Raw genomic sequence first — 21,663 nt, 5'->3', positions numbered from 1 at the left:
GCACCTAGGCATCCAACTTTATAAATATTGATGACATCAATATAATCAATAGTTTTGAATGCCCGGCACATGCAGGGCGCAACTTGGACGGCCACGGTGCAGAGCCGAGGTGAGCTGTGGTCCACGTGTGAAAGTCAATGCTCTAGGTCACTGTGGGAAGAGCGTCTGGCCCGACAGCTTTCTCTCCAGACAGGGCACGGCACTAGGTCATCCATCCTGTACCCAACCCTCTGTCCTGAGCGATCTGCCTTTTCTTGTTTGTAAACTGTTTATTGACATATACACACAGCACCCTGTATTTGTGGGGTGACCAGGAACAGAAACAGCATGTTGTCACGTGCTTCCCCTCCATGTCGGGCTCTGTGCCCTGACCCTGATTAGTCGAGTGGGGTGGGCGTGAGGCAGACTTCCCGCATGTGCTTATATAAGGCTGTCAGCTCACGTCCGTCAGGTGGGAACCATCCTAAGTCCAAGGGACACGGACACTTATCTACTCGCCAGGGAGCGAGCATGGGAGGGAGTGATGCAGGCTGAGTGACAGGCTGAGTGACCTTCAGAAGTGCCCTGGGTCATCCTAGGTGGCCGAAGCCACTTCACGGAGAAGGCAGGGCTCGAGTTCGGTTAGATCATTAGAATAGGAGGGGTGTGCTGGGGACGGGCAGAATGACCTCAGGTGGCTGCAGTGGGTTAATCTGGGCAGCATAGGTGGGACTGGCAAGAACAGTGTCCATCTGGAGGTGACCGGCAGGAGATCAGGTAAGGAAAGCTGGTCAACTAGAACCAGTTTGGCCTTCCAGGAGGGCCATCCGGTCTCCTCCTGGACAGTCAGCACAAAGTGGACCCCAGGTCACACAGGAAGCAGCAGTTCAATCCCAGGCCCCTGGACACCTTGGTCCCCAACGAGACACAGTGCCATCGCCACCTTGCCGCATCCAGAGCTGAGGATCTGGAATCCAAGCCCCTCTAACAGCTGGGGCTTTCCATAGGTGGACCCTTCCCCTGAAATGCAAAGCTGTGAGTCAGGCTCGGCTCCCATGTGACCACTCACCACCCAAAAGGGCCGGTGGGTCAGGACAGCTGAGAGGAAGAGCAGGTGTGGGGGTGAGGGGGCTGGGGCGGACTGGTACTTCCCCCAGTGCACCAGTCCTCCAGACCCCGAGCTCGGGCACCGCAGGGGGGATGACGACCAGGAAGGGGACGAGACGCCTGCAGGGGCTGTGCAGGATGCATCCGTCTGTCCACCAATCCAGACCCCACCACCCCATCCCCACCCCGTAACCGCCACGAGGCCCGTGCACCTCCTCTTACCCCACAAGGGAGCCCACTCTGCACCCACCCCCGGGCCACCTCTGGGCCAGGTGTTGCCAACAGGGGTCAATAGATGGTTAAAAGCTTCGCCCCAAGGGGACAGCGCCCCTCAGAAAGTCCCTGGGGATCACGCGGGGTCACACAGCCACCTTGTCCCAGGTTTTGCCGCTGGGGGACCCAGGCCAAGCAGACCCTGACTGGCAGCACCCACAATTCACTGGGATCATTAACTTTCTAGTAAATGATTTTAGCCCCAGGCCTAAAACAGGATGCTAAGTGACTTAAAACTCGTGTAAGAAGGACGTTAGGAGGAAGGTCCTTTGCCAAGAACTGCGCAAAGAGGAAGCCTCTTCTTCCACACCAGCTGACTGTGATGGTCACATGCGGTGACCGCTGAGGCCCTGACAGAAGAAAGACCGTGATTCCGGGACCCTCAGAGAAGACGCAGGACTTATGGGGCAGCACAGGACTGGGCAAAAACCACTCGGCCTTTAGTGATCCATGTGCACGTTTATTTCTTTCAAAGACCATTCATGTTCCAGCCACATCGTCTCCAAATGAGCCAGCTGCACAGGACTGTAATGTTTTTAAAGTGCTACCAAGGAAAACAATCATTGTCATGTAAATTCATCCCCACACTGGGGCATCAAGCCAAACCTTGCCACAGACCTGGGAAACCTTTTAGTTTCTTCTTTTTTTAAAATGTAGCTTTGATGTGAGATTGGGGGAAAAAAACTACTAGCCTAAATTATAAACGGTGCATTCCTGACCTGCTGGAAGCTGGGCGCGCTGGGCGAGGGAGCGTGTTCCGAAAGCCTCCTCGCGTGTAAGGAGTAGATGGTGAGGCAGAGGAACCCGAGGTACCCTGAGTTTGCTTTGCAGGATTCGGCAGTTCGGCGGGCCCTGCCTTGGCAGTCAGGCCTCGACAGGTTTGGGGCCGTGGAGAGGGGCCTGGCGTGAGTTGTCTGCACCAGTGCCGACACCTGTTTTCCATCTGGTAGAGAGAAATGTTGTGACTTCCAGTGTCTGCCAGCTTGTGCTGAGGTTTCAAGACCAAGAGCTGTGAGACTGTTACTCAGAAAACACCCGCATTTGGTGGCAGCAGTGTAAGTTAATCTTTCCCTTCCTGCTCAAGAAGCAAATCTGCCGCTCTCTTCGGTAGACGCCAGTAAAACCGATCAGAAACCTAGCCCTGCACCTGATTTGTGAGTGGTCGGCAGCACCTGGCCAGGTAGCCATCAGGAGGAATCCAGGGCTGGTTTCGAGCTCACACTTGAGATTTGATTTAAATCAAGTGCTCTGTCTAGACCTTCCTCCTCACAGCAGGTTTTTCGCTGGAACGTGAGATCGCTACTTTCGTTATTGCTACATTAAAACACACGTAAAGCTCATTCCAGTTCATTCCTCCACAAACACGCGGGCACATCCTTACACAGAGCACAGGGAGGCGTCGCCAGCTCACTAAAGCCAACATGAGCACCCACTTCCAGACATACAGACACACGTTAATATTAGTGTTCACGGGGAATCACTTTTCAAATACCACTCTGCAAAAATTTCATCCAAGACTAAATGACAAAAGCCCTCAAGCCACTGCAGCTTACAGAAAAGCACAGGGAATAAGGTGATTTACAAATTAGTATGTTCAGCATTTGGTGTCTCACCATAATTGATCTTTAACCTTAATGACGTTTACTTTAACATAAATACCCTACACCATTCAAAACCAAACCTGGATAAACAGCTTGGAGAAGCATTCACAGTATCAATACAGCCCGTTTTCTCACGGTGTGACCCCAGATGCATCCTTCTTTTTCCATTTTTTCGTCTAAACTCCCTGCTACGTTAGTGTCCTTGTCCTCCGTAACTTCAGAACAGGATATTAGATGGAGACAAAGTGTGTGCGTTCTGAGTGTGGGCTCCTGGATCTTACTCAAAGGTACAGGCGTCTCAATGTGCACCCAAGAGACACAAAGAAATGGGGGTCTCCTGAACAACACTGCACCTCCCGTGTTAATTTATTTGCTTCACACACGGGACAGACGCAGCCCACCTGACACTCTCCCAGGACCCTGAGGAGGTTTCAAGTCACGGGGAAGTTGAGGAAGCAGAGCCCTTGACGAAGGTGTTCGACAGAGAACAGAATGTCCCTGGGGGTCGTCTGGGAATGCGAATGGCTAAAACTTTTTTTTGGAGAGCGAGAAAGCCCAATCTAAAACTCTGATACCTTCGCACTTGAATAAACTGAGTCCATCTGAATTTCAAAAGCAAACAAACCAGCAAACTGTACTAAAAACTTCTGATCAGTGTCTGAAATTCTGACACATAATATCCTCTTAGAATTCATTCCTGAATGCCTCCATGAGAAAGAACAGTCATCCTTCAAGTAAAAGAAAACGCTAAGTGACCACCTGTTCCAAAAAGACTAGCAGTGATCGCTAATCTGTGGGGACTAACTTGGTATTAATATGTTTTGGAATGGCAACTGCTGTTTTACAATAATTAAAATTGAAATATAATCTTTAAAAACAAAGCATGGTGAAAAAGTCATTTTACAGTCACTTGATAATTCCTGCGACACCTAAGAATTCTTAAATGTGCATTTAAATTATTTTAAATGTGCATTAAAATTATTAATCTCTCCCTAAAAAAAGGAAAAGAAAAAATTATATGATTTTGGTTTTTATAAAGGTTTTTGCTCATCAATGGCTCCATGACCCCTGAAATATGTTTAAGGATTAACAAAAACACCTGTAGGAAGGAGCTCACCCAATTTCACGTCCGTGACAAAAGTTGTTTTCATAATAGCCTTTTAAATCTTACTGGAGGAAAATGAATCTTATTCAACTGTCCAAGCCTTTCACCCTAATGACAACTGCTCTTGAAGAAGCACATCTCCTAGAAGTGGCAGATTCAGGACGGGGTGGACCAATGAGGAAATTGTGAAAGAACCTAAGTGGAAAGTGGTTGGAAAGATACATAGGGGTATTAAAATTATGTGCCAAGCTTATCAATTTTTCCACTGGAAATCAAAACAAGGGCACCCCAAAACGTGTCAAGCACTGTTCACAGTAGAACTCTAAAGAGCTCATAAAAGGAGTCTGATGCAAGATCGGCCCATTGGTTATTAAACTTCCATTCCTAAGACTCACAGCTGAGATATCAAATAATTTTGTCTTTTACCCTAAGGGAACTTTATTTCGGCTATTGGCAATATTTGGCAAACCAACCTCGGACTAAAGAAAAACCACGTGTGCGTGGTTACCATGTTCTGTTAGCTGTCACTTATCACTCCCAACTTCATCTGAGAGGCTCACTGCACTCCTGTTGAGCAAGTATGCCAGACTGGAAAAAAGAGATCAGTGTGTTGACTGCTCCACTGGTATTATTAGAGCTTTTGACACTATAGAGAAAAATGTAAAAACCACTTAAGAATTTATATATCTCCCACCTTGCAAATAGGCTCAAAGTAAACTTAGAAAAATGTTCAGCATAATATGCATAGGATATATTTAGTATTTGCATAATTTTTCAAGTTATATGGCTAATATCAAAGGCAAGTGTCTTCTTACATTTGTCATAGTGTTTCCATTCCTATCGTAATTTCTCTGTTTACCAACAATCCTGCCTATGTGCCACCTCTCTGTACTCAGGGCCAGCTACACTTTTTTATTCTGAGTAGCCCATTCAGAGAGGTAACCCATCCATTCCATTCACAGTGACAGCACAGAGGGATGCCTCCTCTTGGTGATGCGGTCCAGGCATGGACCCAAAATAATATCTGTTAGAGCACAGAGTGGGTCGAGTTGAGTCCCCCAAACCTGCCCCATCCACAGTCCATTACAGCATGTTCTTGAGTTCATCCTGTAAATATCCTTCTAATATTGACTGCAACTCTTAGATTTGAGCACAGCCCAATGGGCGGACCCATCAAGTCTCCTTTGGCATCTGGTGGCAAATCAAGCTTTGTGGGTTCTCTCTGGTGGAAACCTCCTGGTTGGAGACTCAGATTTTTCTTCCCCTTTAAAGGATGAAGTTGTTGGGTAAAACCCAGCTAGGCAAGGCAGGCCATCCGACAGCTCACTGGCCCTCTCGCTCTGTCCTGGCAGGTAGTTAAGATGGGCCCACAGCTCACAGCATCAAGGTAAAGAGGCTGCCAACCGTGGACCTATGCACAGGGGTCCGGGGGGGCGCCGTTCATGGTGCTCTTGCTTCTGTGCCTGGAGAGCAGCTTCTTGTTCAGGATCCTGGTGAGCGTTGTCCCCTTCCTCCGGGCCCTCTCAGGCTGCTGCAGGAACATGAGGTCATTGTGCGACTGGCTCATCCCGGGGTCTTTCTGCTGATGCCGTCGGCGGAAGAACAGCTTTGCGCCTTTCCTTAAAATCCCTCCTGGAACAACAAAGCATAGGGGGCCGTCAGGTGGGCAGCAGATAAAACGCCAGAATCACTAGTCCAAGTTGAAAAAGAAAAAAGGAAGTTTGAATGACTCTAACAAAGAGCAGTTTATTACTTCAGTGTGCTGTTGGCTATTTGCCTGAGAAAAACAGCTGGAATCCACAGCTGTCAAGATGAAATGAAAGGCAGATTATGAATACAGAAGCAGTAGGCTGGACTATCATTTGGGATCTATTCCCAGGGCAGGTATTTATATCACTGGCGTTTTAGTCAAACCAGATGGCGGCAGGCTGCCCCCTGGTGTCCCCTAAGCCCACCTCCTCCCCTTCATCAGGAAGGGTGCAAATATCAAACCAGTACCATGTGCCCCAGAAAGGATGGTCATGCTATTAAAACCAAATTAAAGACCCTAAGAACAATGGTATTCACTTTCTTAGGCAAGTTAAATAATATCTGTTCTTTGGGGACTAAGATTTTTTATAACTCCAGATCCTACTGTATATATTTCAGGCTAAAACGTATGAAATGTCTGTTCCTTGATCATTTTTGACCTACAAAACCTCAATTTTTTGTGTGGTTTGACCTCTCTGTACATGATGTCAGGCAGTGGAATATGGAACAGAAAAGAAAAATTACAGCAGCTGCAGCAACAATAATTTCAACAGCAAGGATTCCTTAAAGATCAAATGCAAGCTAATGTGGAAACAGGGGCAGGAACCCGCCAAGCTGCTCACACCTTCACCGATGAGCGTCACGTCCTATGAGCCAGGGCCCAGCCAGGGCCGGGAGCTAGCCTGTGAAACTCATTACCTTTTCAGGTAGGGGTTAACGACTTTGAAAGAAGACAGACCTGGCCATGGTGATGAGGAACTTTATAGCTAATTTGGAAATTCATTCTTTTTATGATAGAGCCAATAAATACCTCAATGGCCATGACACAGACAAAGAACCATCCAGGTTTATTCCAAGGGGAGGATGAAGAGCGTCAGGTGGCTCTCCCACGTGAAATGTGTACCACAACCATGGGATCTGATCCAGCCCCGTCTACAGGCCTTTGAATAACCAACGCTTACCACAGAAGAGCAGCCCACCCACGACCTTAAGAGGCTGGACCCGGCGTTTCAGGGTGAGCTTCCTTGTCCTGTTACCTCTGGCCCAGGCTGAGCAGCAGAACGGAGAAGCTCCAAGGCATGGACCAATTTAATCTGGTCACAGCTGCTGAAAAGACTTTTTTTTTTCATTTTCTCTTTGGATGTAATCAAGTAGCCTATTACGAAGAATCATTAGGGCATTTTTTTACAATTATCTAACGTTGGGAGGCTGTGTGCAGGGGTTTTAAGGACGGCTGGGAAGGGAATAAAGCAGAAGGGTGAGTATAAATGTAAGTGGCTTTTCTCCTGTCAGCAGGCCTCGTGGGCTACATCTGTGGGCCATAAATGTCCGTTCCTGGAGCCATTTGGATCCCCGCACGATGCAGCGTATCAGGAAAAGTCACCAGATAGGGTGTGTTACAATGCAAATCGTACCGCCACCTGGACTTGACTTTGGAGTCTGGCCAGTAGGGTGGATGCAGTGGTGCCTACCAGTTAATTACCCAGCATATCAGAAGCCCTGGGCTCTCACTCTGGAATAGAGGAGAGGAAGGAAGGTCTGAGGGATCCATTAGCCTGACCTGGACTGCTCTGATCCCATCCCGCACCCCAATCTCCCTGCAGGAAACAGAAGCCTGGGGAGGGATCAGACCAGTCCACCCCCTGGGTCAGCTAGTGACCTAGGGACTTGGAAGCCAGCCCTAAGAGGTTCTCTCTGGAAGGCTCCATCTCCAAAGGCCATTTCATATGTGTCCCTGCACTGAAATTCAGTCTGGGGTGGGGAGCAGGGTCTGAGGAGTGAGCAGGGGCGGTGTTATGGGCTGGATTGCATCCTTCCAAAATTCATACGTTGAGGTCCTACCCCCAGTACTTCAGAGTGTGCCCTTATTTATTTATTTATTTATTTATTTTATTTTTTTATTTTTTGTGAGGAAGATCAGCCCTGAGCTAACATCCATGCTAATCCTCCTCTTTTTTTGTTGAGGAAGACTGGCTCTGAGCTAACATCTATTGCCAATCCTCCTCCTTTTTTTTTTCCCCAAAGCCCCAGTAGATAGATGTATGTCATAGTTGCACATCCTTCTAGTTGCTGTACGTGAGATGCGGCCTCAGCATGGCCGGAGAAGCAGTGCGTCAGTGCGCGCCCAGGATCCGAACCCGGGCCACCAGTAGCGGCGCGCGCACACTTAACCGCTAAGCCACAGGGCTGGCCCAGAATGTGCCCTTATTTAGAGACAGGGTCTTTACAGATATAATTGTTACAGTGAGGTCACCAGGTGGCCCCTACTCCAATGTGACTGGTGTCCTTATAAAAACGGGAAATTTGGACACAGACACACACAGGGAGAACGCCACGTGAAGGTAAAGACAGAGATTGGGGTGATGCTTCTACACGCTAAAGAACACCAAGGACTGCCAGAAAACCACGAGAAGCTAGGAGAGGCCTGGAACATTCTCCTTCACAGCCACAGAAGGAACCAGCCCTGCTGACACCACGATCTTGGACTTCCAGCCTCCAGAACTGAGAGAGAATATATTCTGTTGTTTAAAATCACCACCCTCATCAGCAGTACTGTGCTTTGGCTGCCCCAGGAATCTAATACAGATGGGAAAGGTGAGGGGAGTATCTGACATAAGATGAGGGTCCTGAAACAGCCAGCCTCGTCTTCCCACTTAGTCCTCGGAACCCTGGCACGTCACGGGGAAGATGAGGAGCTGGGGGGTGGCCAGCAGAGCAGTGTTCTCAGCCCCGAGGCGCGCTAGAGTCGGCCAGCAGCTTTTTAAAATGCCAGAGGCCAGGCCCATCTGGTGTGATCGGGTCTGGCGAGACACCGAGACATCAGCATCTTCTAAAAGATCCCAGGGCTTTCTAACATGCCGCTGGGGTTGAAAACCACTGGCCCAGGTCAGGTCCAACTGCCACTAGCACTTCAAACATCTAGAACACTTTGCTGAGGACCAGAGATGTCAACACCAGGGGAACAGACCAGAGATGGACAGTAAGCGGTATGTTTACTTTCTCTTATGTAGTTTTTTGATGCCTTTTCACATTTTCCAATATCTTAGGGCTGTGTGGATCAGGGGACAGAGGCAGCCACCCTGCGGGGCACAGCTCCTGGCTGCTGGGAAGCATGGGTTTGCACCAGACTAAGAGGGAAGCCAGAGAGTGGGGACAGGCAAAGGGCGGCTGTGTTCAACATTCTTTAAAAAGGGCATCTGCATGTTTTCCATCAATCACTATAACTCGTTTAAATGAAATTATACTTTAAATGCCTACAGTTCAAATTCTTGCCACACTAGCATAAAATATGAAGGACTCGCAGCCTGTGAATTAAGTCAGGAGAGTAGAAAGATGCCCTATTTGTTCTAAGCTCCACCATGGGCTGCGGTCTGTCCTGGTCTAAGGCCCACTGGTTTCAGCAGCTTCCCCCCGCCTGGCAGCCCTGTGCCTGCTTATACGCGCCGCGCTGACGGGCCCACGGTGGGGTACTTGGTGTTCCTCCGTCCTCGCTCACGCCCTCCCCAACAGGTTCAGCGTCCATGCCAGAACCAGACAGGGTCACATGTACCCTGGTGCAAACTGTCCTGAAGTCGTTTGCACAACTCACCAGCCCTGCGTTTCCTCTAACTTGATACAACATGTCACAGCTTCTATGGGGACAATACCGGCCTCTTGGACAGAGGACATTCGTGTGAGGGGAGGGACTGAGGTTTGCAAATCTGCAGGCTGGAGCCCCAGTTACATCTCCCAAAGACCTCCGAGGGAGATCTTATCTCTAACTTATTACAAATGAGGAAGCCATGGTTCAAAGAGGTGACATGCTCTGTCCTACTAACGTGGGCCCAGGTGGAAAGCCCGTGTTCTCACGTCCGGCTCTTCTGTGCTGCTACGGACGGCGTCTGAGCCGGAGGGGATGTGTCCCATTTCTGAGAAGTGGCCAGCCAGGTGTCTGGTAAAGGGCACGTCCATGGGCGATCACTGGGGAGGCCTCCGGAGAGCAGGATGGATCGCAGCTCCCAGAGGGATCACGGAGCAGAGCCCTCCACTCCGGCATGGACTCAGGCAGGAATTCTAGAACTACATAAATCTCCCGAGAGGCACGCTGGTGGCATGGGCCAGACAGGACATTCTAGCAATGCAAACCCCTCTCCAGGGCCCACGGTTTAACTCACCAAACATGAAGAATAACTAGCATACACAGAGGTTACTCCATTTTCATTTCTAAATAAAAAATGTTAAAGTCTGTTTAAACTCGACCACTATATCACAGTTACCTTTGGGGTGGATAATGCGGGAAGAACATGGCCACAGATTTGCTCAGGGGACCCTGGCATGGCCATCGCCTGGGGGGTGTGGGTCGTAGCACAGACAGGCAAGCATACTCCCTCACTGGCTGGGAAGTAATACTACGTGGTGCCATCTCCACTAACAATGACTGCAGTGGTCAGTTTTTCGTGTCAGCGTGGCCCGAGCACCCAGTGATTCCAGGCTAATCTAAGTGTTTCATGAAGGCACATGGTAGATGTGGTCAACCTTGACAACCCGTTGGCCTGAACTAAAGGAGATTAGCCTGGAGAACGTGGATGGGCTTCATCCAATCAACTGAATGCTTTCAGAGCAAAAACTAAGGTCTCCGGAGAGGGAGAGATTCTGCCTCAAGGCTGCAGCATCAGCTCCTGCCCACGACTCCAGCCTGCCGGCCGGACCTACAGATCTCAGATTGTCAGCCCTCGCAACCACGGAGGCACTTCCCTGAAATACAGAACCTATGGGCTGTTTCTCTGGAGAACCCTGACTGACACAATAACGAATAGTTTGGTATGTCACGCTGGACTGTGGGCCCACAGAATCTGTCTCCCTTCGCTGAGAGGAACATTCACATCAACTGGGTAAGCGGGGCTGGTACCATTTGAATTCCATAAATCCAAACTCCTTGACCCCAGGCCACCCTATCCACACCAGCAGGCAAGAGGCAAGACTCAGATTTCACCCACGACCATAAAGATTCCTTAAGATAAAATCTGGAGCTAGGTTATGTGAAATATGAAGCAAATAAGCAAAATCTTAAATGGGTGACAGGGAGGAAGGAAAAAAAAAAATCTTTCCCAGGTTCTAGCAAAGTTAAAAAAACATCACAAGAAGGCTGGAGAATAAACAAGTAAATGAAGGAATTCAAAACTAATTATTCTAAGTTAGAGCTTTACTATTGCAAATATTTACAAATTTATTCTTGCTTTGTCTTCAGAGTCTAACAGATATAAATAGCTCATTGAGGGATCCGTGTTAAAATTGGATAGGTAGAAAAACAGTGACTAGGAGCAACCTGACGAACTGCAGTTTGCTGCCCCAAGAATAGCTTGAGATTTCAAGTTAAACCATACATGGTCTGTTTATGAAAGTGACTCCTCTTTAGTCAGGAGGATGATTAAGGGAACCAGTCCGTATGCATTTCATAGCCAGGCTGTTTTGTCACATCGGCTAACAGGAATGCCCTCCCCTGACCCACTGAGATGAAGATCACTAACCTGACCAGGGCACTTTAAGGAGCAGAAGGGAAAACCAGCAAACTGGGAAGGTGACACCGGAAAGAGAGAGGAAGAAAAAGGGAGAGAAGAGGGACCCACTTCCTCCTCTGTTAGAATACATGCTTTTCTCATAGCAAGGCTACACTTCATTTTTTTAAAAAAAAATTTAAGACAAAATTAACTTACTGTGTAGGCAATTAATTCTGGCTGGCATAGCGATCCTCTTAAGTGAAAGGGAATGAGCACGAGATGAAGAGACGGAGAAGGTAAGAAAAAAAGCATTCGAGAGCAAAACAAGAATGAAAGACAGTGAGAGTTTGGAAGCATTTCCGTTATACATACATATGAAGTTATTGTGCAGGACATTTGGCAGGGGTTTTTTTTTGCTTTTTTTACTTTTTAATATTTTTCAAAGTTCCATCAATACTTTTGTTCTTAACTGTGGCAAAATACACATACAATTTACCATCTTAACCTTTTCTAAGTGCACAGTTCAGTTGTATTAAGTATATTCCCATTCTTGTGTCACCACATCAATACTTGTGAAGGTAAAAATAAACCCAAATTTGGGGAATAAATTTCCTGTATTGGCTGGTAGCATCTCACTATGTACATTTCCAACCAGCAAAATTCGGGAAGAACTCTAAATATGCAGGCAGTCTCAGAAACCTAGTGCAAACTCCTTGCCGCGACAGAAGATACAGGTGGTTCTTAAGCCAAAAAATAAACTTTAGTTTAAAAATGAGCGAAAACTCCACAGGGCCACTCCCTCTATCACCAGTTTCAGAAAATTTTTGGTGGAAAACGAAAACTGTTTGGCACCCATCACACATAATCGTCTAAGGTTCTGCCAACATCTCATAGAGATGCTGAGTACAAATCTCGCAGAAAACACTGGAATAAAAAGCAATTTTAAAAACACTGCCAAATATGTCCCTTTAAAAAATCTGGGGTCTGAGGGGGAGATGTAAGAGTGGAATGTGCCGCAGGGCTAAATATCCCGCTTTCCTTCCCAAATGCCAAGCCTCTGGGTGGAGCACGGAGCACGTGCTGGAGGGGCCCCCAGCACACTTGCTGGCACCTAGGTCCCCAAAAGTGCCTGTTTTGAGGGGGTCATCCACCTGGCCAGTGATGGGAAAGGAGCAGGATGGCCACGACATAGCAAGATGGAAACCCAAGGGAAAGAACTCTCTGGAAGGAAACGCAGAGGGAGGAAGCCACGGGATGAATGGACAGTGGTCTCTGACTGGACCCGGGGTCAGAAGGAACAGAGGAGGGCGGGGTGGGAGCTTTGGGTTCTGTGAGAAGAGGAAACGCTCCGTTGGGCAGAAGAAGGGAGAGGAGGGGCACCCCACCCCGCGCCTCCCTGTTTCTCCACCTGCCCAGTGCCCACCCGCCTTTCAGGTCCAGGCGAGCCCCCTTGGGCTGCTACGGCCCCAGGACAAGGACCAGGCCAGGGCTGTGTGTCACACTGCGGATCAGCAACCAGGTCGCCTTTTCCATAACCTGGGCCGAGCCTTCTTAACAGAAGTGAGGGAGCCACCAGAGGTCACTGCATGGTGACAGCTTCCCAAGCTGCTCCAGGTGACCCAGACTCGGTCTACGGGATCAGGTCCCCCGAGACCAGGCAGCAAGCAGATGGAGGCCAGTGGCCCGATCGTCATCACAGGGTCTGGAAATCACATCCGGGAATCCTCCTCCTCTCTCTCTCTTTTCTTCTTCTAACTTCCAACTCCTCCCCGACCTGTGCCCTCTCTGCTTCAGCCAGGGGGGTGGGCCACGGGGGAGAGACGTGAAGCCAACGGGAAGAGGTGGGTGAGGATGGACACAGACCGTCCACAGCAGGGTTCTCGACCACGGCACTACGGACATCGGGGCCGCCCTGTGCACCACGGGGTGTTGAGCAGCGCCCCGGCCTCTATTTACCTGCCAGCAGCACCCCCACTCCCAGTTGTGACAACCAAACTATCCCCAGACACTGCCAATGTCCCCTGGGGGCACAATCACCCGGTGTGAGACGCACTGGTCTATAGCACCCGGAACAGAGGAGCAGAGAGGCAGCGGCAGGCAGCTTCCAGGTCCCCGACCCAGAGAGGCTGGGACTTCCCGAGTCCACACTCCCGGGGAGCTGGGACCTAGCGCTGAGCTGCACCCAGGACTCCCACCATGGCCCAGCACCTGCCTTCGTCTCCCATCCTGTCCTCTGCACCGGGACCTCCCACTCCTGCCTGGCTGGGGGGATGGGTGGGAGGTGGACACACCCCCGTTTAGGGAGGAGGAAGTTGAGGCTCAGGAGTCCAGTCTCCCATCTAGAATCGACCCCTAGACTATGTTCCCTCCGCAAGTATCTTTAGGTGACTGTCACGCCAAAGCACCATCTGGGTACACTGCATACACTGAGGAAATTTACAAATTTAGAGCACCGACTTAGTGCTCATAGAAAAAATCGATGATTCTAATGACACGATTACCTCATCACTACACACATATTAAGTTAATCGGTGAATTTTCTAGGGAGCTTGTCTCCCCGTGGATCCTATGAGGTTCAAGCGGTGAGGTGTGGTCTGGTATAAGTTGGCGGGAAGAGTCTGCGAGGCACCAATGAGTAGAGTGCCAATCCCCACAGCTGGAGGAAACCAGTCTCCGCCCGGCTGTGCTCGGAGTCTCTTGCTCCATCGTGTCTAAGGCTCTGGGTGACCCCTCTAAATGCTCTGGATAGTTCTACTCCTGGGAGGGTGGGGAGCCCAGACAGAGGAAGGCTGACCCCCTTCCCTGAAAGGGACCCCCTAAAATGCAGAGAGATGACCCAGCCACTCACACTAGGAAGGATTCTGAATATGCCCCCTGCCCCACCCCTGCCCATGGGCTCTAAATGGGCTCAACCATTCAGCACAGGTGTTTTTCTTGGGGTGGGGGTGCTGAGGGTGGGATGGATTTGTAGAGAAGGGAAAGAAAGCAGACGATGAGAACTAAAAGTGAGGTTGGCAACTACCAGGAGAGCAAAGCCATCAGGTGGGGCGGTGCAGGGGGAGGGCAGGTACCTTTATGCTTTTTGGCAGCGCCCGGCTCCGAGACACTCAGGGAGCTCTCCGAGAGCTCGTCCCCGTCGGGGTCCAGCAGGACTTGGCTGCCCCACGCCATGGCCTGTGACTCCTTCTCCAAGTCCCAGGAGTCTAGCTCACTCTCCTGGGGCTCCAGGGCCGCCGGGGCCTGGGCTGAGGCCTCTTCCTCGGGCGGGTCAGAGGCTGCGGCCGCCCCCGGATGGGACGGGGCGTCCGCCTGGCGGGCGCTGTCCATGGAGCCCACGTAGTCCAGCATCAGGGCGGCGTCAGTGTCCTGAGACAGTGAGGTCTGTCGGGGGGTGGAAGAAAAAGTCAGCGTAAGGAAAGATCACGAGGCTGCATGGAAGGAGGAACGGGCGTGGGATGGCCTGAAAAGCACTGTGCAAACATCTTGACTGGTGATCTCAGTGTCAGAAGACGCCCCGGCCCTCCACAGAGGCAGCTGAGAAAACATGGCAGCTGCATCTCAGGGGGTGAAAATGCAGCCATGCAGCTCCCTGCTCACAGCAGAGGGTCGGGTCACCTGGCAGCGAGGAGTTCGCAGGTTGGAGGGTGTTGAGGAAGCACTCAGCGTCCTTCCCCAGCAGAGGGGCCCAGCTAGGGGCGTGTGGAAGGCTGGGGTATGAGACGGAAGAGTGGGCACGTCCTTTTAAGTCTTGGATAGTAGGCAGAATGACAGAGGAAGGGGGCTTCGGAGTTTCAGATTCAGTTTATCTTTCAAGCTTTGATCCTACAGCATTTTTATGTTTCCTGCTTATTAATTAATTAATTAAAATTAATCCGTATACACTATGTATCCTGAGAACTATACTTGTGTGTCAAACATATGTATGTGCTAAACTAACCTATGGGGTGGGGAGTTGGGAAGGTGGTTCCCTGGAGGGTAGGGAAGTGACTGCAGGGGACACGGGGGCTCCTTGGGGGCGGTCTGCTGCTCAGGATCTGCAGGGCAGTTACACAGGAGACTCCGCTTAGTGACAACTGCATGTTTCTGACTCAAGTGCCAGCTTGCAGAAGTGCCCACTGACTCAAGAGGGGACAGTTTGAGCATCAGTAAAAATAATAACTGCAGTGGGTTGGGTACATTAAATGTTAAGATCCATGAGTTCCTAATGACTCTGAAATAAAACCTTAGAGAAAGCTTGGAGGAAGCGGTCCCCAGTCTCATCCTTATTTTGTGCAAGTTCATCCAGGACTAAAGAAAACCCAACACTGGGCCCTGGGCGCTTCCAGAGGCGCCATCGCCCCCTGCTGGCTGACACTGGAAGTGCACTCAGAAAACCCAGAGAGGCACCATATCGCCTCTGGGCGATGATGCTCAAAGCCACCTGGGAGCTGTACCTGTTGGGACTTGAGCACCGGCCACTGCATCCTGAGTATAATGGCAGCATTGGTGACTCACCTCTGGCACCTCCCGTGACCCGTTCTGGCCCCTCTCCCTGAAGCTGAGGGGTGGATTTTCAGCGTGCCCTGCTGTCCTACCCTCTCATGCCCTCAAAGCATCAACCCACCCTCCCTGTTCAAAACTTCTTCTTCCTCCTCAACCCCTCCCAACTACCAAATCTCCCAACCGTCCCCCCACTGCTCACACTCTCCTTGTTCATTCTAAAATGTTAAAAAAAAGGAAGGCACTGTAAGGTAACCCTTGCCCTGAGGGGCTGGCCTCTCCAGCAGCCTGGCCTGCATGGCGTCCACCAGGGACGACCTCGCACCCACCATCTGCCTGGACAAATGTCACAGAGCAGGAGAAGGGAAGGAATGGGGATCGGGATATGTTTTAAAGCAATCTGCGTTTCTCTCTGATTGCAAAAGGCAGACACATTCATTGCAAAAAATTAAAATGGTTTAGAAATGTGTAATGTGGAAAGTGAAAGCTCCCCATAATCGAACGGTGACGAGGGTGGAGGTTCTGTCCCAGCGGGGAGTCTGACATCATGTCGGTCTTTCTCTTTCGATAATTTTTCTTCAAATGATTCACCAACCTCTCAACAGCCAAAGCATCCCAGGTCATACTGGCACAAAAACAGACACACAGATCAATGGAATAGAATCGAAAGCCCAGAAATAAACCCATACATCTATGGACAGCTAATCTTTGACAAAGGAGCCAAGAACATACAATGGGGAAAAGAAAGTCTCTTCAACAAATGGTGTTGGGAAAACTGGATAGCCATATGCAAAAAAATGAAAGTAGACCCTTACCTTACACCATACACAAAAATTAACTCCAAATGGATTAAAGACTTGAATGTAAGACCTGAAACTGTGAAAGTTCTAGAAGAAAACATAGGCAGTACGCTCTTCGACATCAGTCTTAGCAACATCTTTTCAAACACCACATCTGACCGGGCAAGAGAAACAATAGAAAAAATAAACAAATGGGACTACATCAAACTAAAAAGCTTCTGCACAGCAAAGGAAACCATCAACAAACGAAAAAGACAACCTAACAATTGGGAGAAGATATTTGCAAACCATACATCTGATAAGGGCTTAATCTCCAAAATATATAAAGAACTCATGCATCTCAACAACAAAAAACTACCAACCCAATTAAAAAATGGGCAAAGACCTGAACAGACATTTCTCCAAAGAAGATATACAGATGGCCAACAGACACATGAAAAGATGTTCAAAATCACTAACTATCAGGGAAATGCAAATCAAAACTACAATGAGATATCACCTCACGCCCGTCAGAATGGCTATAATTAACAAGACAGGAAACAACATGTGTTGGAGAGGTTGTGGAGAGAAGGGAACTCTCATACACTGCTGGTGGGAGTGCAAACTGGTGCAGCCACTATGGAAAACAGTATGGAGATTCCTCAAAAAATCAACGATAGAACTACCATATGATCCAGCTATTCCACTGTTGGGTATTTATCCAAAGAACTTGAAAACACCAATTTGCAAAGGTACATGCACCCCTGTGTTCATTGCAGCCTTATTCACGATAGCCAAGACTTGGAAGCAACCTAAGTGCCCATCAAGGGACGAATGGATAAAAAAGCTGTGGTATGTATACACAATGGAATACTACTCAGCCATAAGAAACGATGAAATCCAGCCATTTGTGACAACATGGATGGACATTGAGGGCATGATGCAAAGTGAAATAAGTCAGAGGGAGAAGGTCAAATACCGTATGATTTCCTTCATTAAGTAGTAGATAATAACAACAATAAACAAACACATAGGGACAGAGATTGGATTGGTGGTTGCCGGGGGGGAAGGGGGGAGGAGGAGGGTGAAAGGGATGATTGGGTACATGTGTGTGGTGATGGGTTGTGGTTGGTATTTTGGTGGTGAACATGATGTAATCTATGCAGAAATAGAGGTACAATGATGTACACCTGAAATTTTTACAATGTTATAAACCAATGTTACTGCAATAAACAAAAATTTATTAAAAAAAAAAAAATACATAGAGCATAGAGAAAAGAAAAAAAAAAAAAAAAAAAAAAAAAAAAAAAAAAAAAAAAAAAAAACAAAGCATCCCAGGTCAGAAACTCGAAAATTTCCTTCATAAACAGGATAAGCCACGTAAACGCAATACCACGAATAACCCCCTCGTTGGGTGAGGAAAGTAACCTGACATTTATAAATGGAACTTTCTGGAAGTTGACCAAGAGCTGGGCTAACTTCTACAAGGGGGAGGGGTGGCGGCCAGGATAGACGGGAGCGCCCACGCGAGGCTGCACCTTGGAGACCCCGGATATGATGAGGGTGCTTTTCTTCCTCGGCGACTTGAGCGGCAGCTTCGAAGATTCGCTGAGCTGTCGAATGGCGACTTCGGCCACTGGGTCAGAACCATTCAACACCAACAGTTCTGTGGAGGGAAGGCAATGTCGACACATTAGCAAAAATTAAAAATGTTTATTGACCCTCGTCTACAGCAGATTCTCTGTGTGGTTACATGCCACTTATTGCAGTGTAAACTTAAGATCCACACGTTTTATTGTATGGAAGTTACACCTCCATCGAGGTGCTGAGAAAACACTGAACGCAGGTAAACAAAAAACCTCTAACCTTTGGGGAGAGGTTGAACTTTGCAAGGCAATGCAGTTACTCCTTTTCTGGACCAAGAGTGGTTAAATACACATGATGGTGTTCAGAGCCGTGAAGGGCCAGCTCCTTCCCACGGTTAGAAATACCCCACCCTGGGCAACGCCTGCAGAATGCTTACTGTGTACCGGGCACCGTGCAAAGAGCTTGGCGCACGCTCCTTCATTTTAATCATCCCCCAAACCTGATGAGGGAGGTACTTTTTTTATCCCCATTTGAGAAATGGGGAAATTGTCAGGCAGCCAGGTAGGCGGCAGAGCCGAGATGTCCAGCCAGGTCTCTTAGACTCAGAGCTGGTGCTTAGACCTTACACTTTTCTGTTAAGGTTAAATTAAAACCACAACACAATTAAAGGAGCAGGACGTGAATAGGAACTTTTCCCTTCTCAGTTTTGGCCGTGGCCTGTGGACAACAGAAGCTACGTTTCTAAAGGGAGGGGTGACCAGAACAACGTGGCCAAGAACTGCTCGACCATGACCCTCGGGGAGAAGAGAGATGGTCACGAGAAAGGACTCGGGGAGGACTCCTGAGGAGAGAGCTGTGCTGTGATTCTCAATGCCTCCAAGGGACAGGTATGGGACTGCCACCTCTGCACACCAAGCCCAGAGCTTCTGTGCCGTCCTTGGAAAGCCCTGTCAAGGTGCTCAGCGTGCCTGAGAACGTTACTGCAGCCCCTGGCTACGAGGTGGGAGCTGATGCTGGGGGCCGCGCCGCTGCTCACGGACCAGGGGAGGAAGCCACAGCGGGAACGTCACCCCAGGGTCTTTTAAAAAGGGAACCTGCCCAGGTGCAGGGTGCCCCGCAGCATGAGGCAGTGGGGTGTCCTGCCAGGGGCAGAAAGAGAGAAAGGGCCTTCAGGAGCAGCCAGCCAAGGGAGAGGCACCGCCTGTGTCTAGGAAGTTGCAGCTGGGTGGACCCTGCAGGCTGTATCCCAAGAACCATGACAACTCCCACAAGGGAAAGAGGCCCTTTTCAACTTCCGCCCAGGCTGAGAGAATGCAAAACCATCTTATGACAGCACCGTCAAATGAGAACTTTCTACCCACCCCCTCCACCACTCCTGCTTGCCTATCCTAGACCTTGGCAAGATCAGAACAGGACTCAGTGAACAGGGACATGAGCCAGAGAGAAGTGCCTGCTCGCCCCTTCTCTGATGGCAGGTCATATGAGCCAAGGGAAAACATTTAATCCCCAAATTTAGATTGTGCTGTGACTCAAAAACGCAGTAACACAGCTCTTCACAGATGTTTATTACCTGAAAGTGACCAAAAAATGTGAAATTTGCATCCAGAGCTCTGGAGGAAACTACTCCTATTAAACGGGTTTCACGGGACCAAGGGAGACAACAATAAAGTTGCTTTTATGATTACGTCTCCTGAGTCCTACTTATTTTATGGTATTCATGTAACTGGTATGTTGAACAAGAGAAAAACTGATGTTCAGAAATTTCATAAAGTGCGGCATCAGCTGCGTTTTCCTGTTTATTTGGTTAAAGCGTTCCCTAAACTTAAAGCAGGGATGCTAACGTCATTCCTGGTCTTTGATCGACCTCGATTTCCCTTTTCTCCTTCTAGTTCTTCACTTATTACTCAAAAAAACTCCCACGCTCCAGAAAGGAAATTCGAACTTCTCATCAGACGAGAGAGGCTTGTGGGACGAGCCTGGAGGAAGCTAAGAGGGAGAATGACCACGAGCGTGGTGTCCGTTACCTGTATCTGACGAGGAGAATGTCTTACTGACCGGAGCGCCGTGGCAGGAGATGGCCTGGACGGAGATGTCCTTCTCGATCACCCTCACCTTGACAGGCGTCCTCAGGGGAGACTCTGCCAGGGAGAAATCGGGAGAAATCCTGATGGTGACAGCCCTCCAAAAGCCGTCGAATCAACGGTTCCCTGACAGTGAAATCACGCCTCCCTTCCACTCGACTTCATGCAGGTGGAAAAGGCTAGGGCCAAACCTGAAGATTTTTTAACATCTCTCTTATCCTTTTTTTGGGGGTGGCGGAGGGTTTGCCCAGAAGTGGTGTTGGGAGCCCAGGTTTAAATCAAATTTCAGAAACATTTTAATTAAGGCAGAATTTCACTTTCTGTTTTGCATTCAAGAACTGTGCCAAGCAATCTGTTCTGGGAAGATAATACTTTTGTATAAGCAGAAACCAGTATAAATAAAAAATAATAATCATAAATCGTACACTTGTACGGAAGTTGTCTCCCAGGTGGTGGCTGTGGGGACAGGTACAGAATTCAGCTGGATCTAAAACGACTGCACATCAAGTCTTCTAATGAATGGTTTTTAACATAAAAAACTCTACACTGACTGCTTATATCTAATGTTTCAAGATAGTGTGCTGTCCCCATGTAAAGGTAATGGAGTACTTAATTTAACTACATGTTTCATCCAATATCTAGAGTTTAGCATCAGAATATACTACAGGGTTGATCCTTGCTGTGGCTTGTCATGTATTTATTTGACAAAATAGAAAGATAATTGCCTAATAAAAATGCTAAGCAGAAGTCTTTCCAATTACTATCCTTCCTGTGCCATGAGATTTTCTTAATAATACTCAATACCGCAGCCTGCAGCGTTCTGCAGTTTATAGAGGGAAGACACCCAGAGGGAGAGCCTGACTTCAGAGCCTCTGCGGGGACACTGTTCTCCACTCTCACCAGAGCTCAGTGGGGATGCCCTCCCCGTGTCAAAGCGAGGCTTGCTCTTCACGGCAGTGACAGTAGTGACCACAGTCCCACACGGCATCACCGTGCGGTCTTTCTCTATCTTTGCAGCAGGAACAGGAGGAGGCATTTGCCAGGGTTTCACTTCACCGGGTTCTACGTAAGAAAACTGCAGAGAAGGCTGGTTATGTGCCTTAGAGTCAGTGCGAAGACCAATATCCCACCATGGAATGCTGACTTGCTCCGAAATCACCACTGATCTCTTCAGTTAATGTCACTTAGTATTAGAATTAACTTATAATTAACCCAGATTTCCCCAGAATTGACAGAGGATGATGAAACCCATGCTCAAACCCAGCCACCAACACAGAATGATGGGAACAAAAGCTGGAGAACCAAACGAAAGAAAAAAGCCCTTTCTGGGTTAAGCCCACATGAAAAGGCATCCTGGAAAGTTATTTCATATGGCAGACAACTCAACACCATCATGGGCAGGAGGGGTCCCTGTCAAATCTAGAAATGCCTAGCACAAAAGAGCAG

At 48.8% G+C, this 21,663-nt stretch overlaps 1 protein-coding gene across 2 annotated transcripts in view; it reads right to left on the bottom strand.

Moving 5' to 3' along the window:
- Positions 1-1,798: 1,798 nt before the first annotated feature.
- The window catches only part of C2CD2 (C2 calcium dependent domain containing 2), a 57,410-nt gene continuing 37,545 nt past the window's right edge, over positions 1,799-21,663 (bottom strand). Inside the window, exons 10-14 of one of the 2 annotated variants that reach the window (XM_004429712.3) lie at positions 21,118-21,292; positions 20,161-20,274; positions 18,088-18,215; positions 14,363-14,672; positions 1,799-5,697 (exon numbers count right to left, since the gene is read on the bottom strand). In XM_004429712.3, coding sequence (XP_004429769.1) covers positions 5,477-5,697; positions 14,363-14,672; positions 18,088-18,215; positions 20,161-20,274; positions 21,118-21,292 — 948 coding nt within the window. In that variant the 3' untranslated portion in view covers positions 1,799-5,476. The remainder of the gene's footprint in view (positions 5,698-14,362; positions 14,673-18,087; positions 18,216-20,160; positions 20,275-21,117; positions 21,293-21,663) is intronic. The other variant, XM_087418055.1, reaches the window with a different exon arrangement.

The sequence above is a fragment of the Ceratotherium simum genome, chromosome 27 (assembly GCF_057802395.1).
Source record: "Ceratotherium simum simum isolate JZ-2026a chromosome 27, ASM5780239v1, whole genome shotgun sequence".
NCBI classification, from domain to species: Eukaryota; Metazoa; Chordata; class Mammalia; order Perissodactyla; family Rhinocerotidae; genus Ceratotherium; species Ceratotherium simum.
Note: the sequence above shows the minus strand (reverse complement) of the source record. Positions and strands in the feature narration are given on the sequence as shown.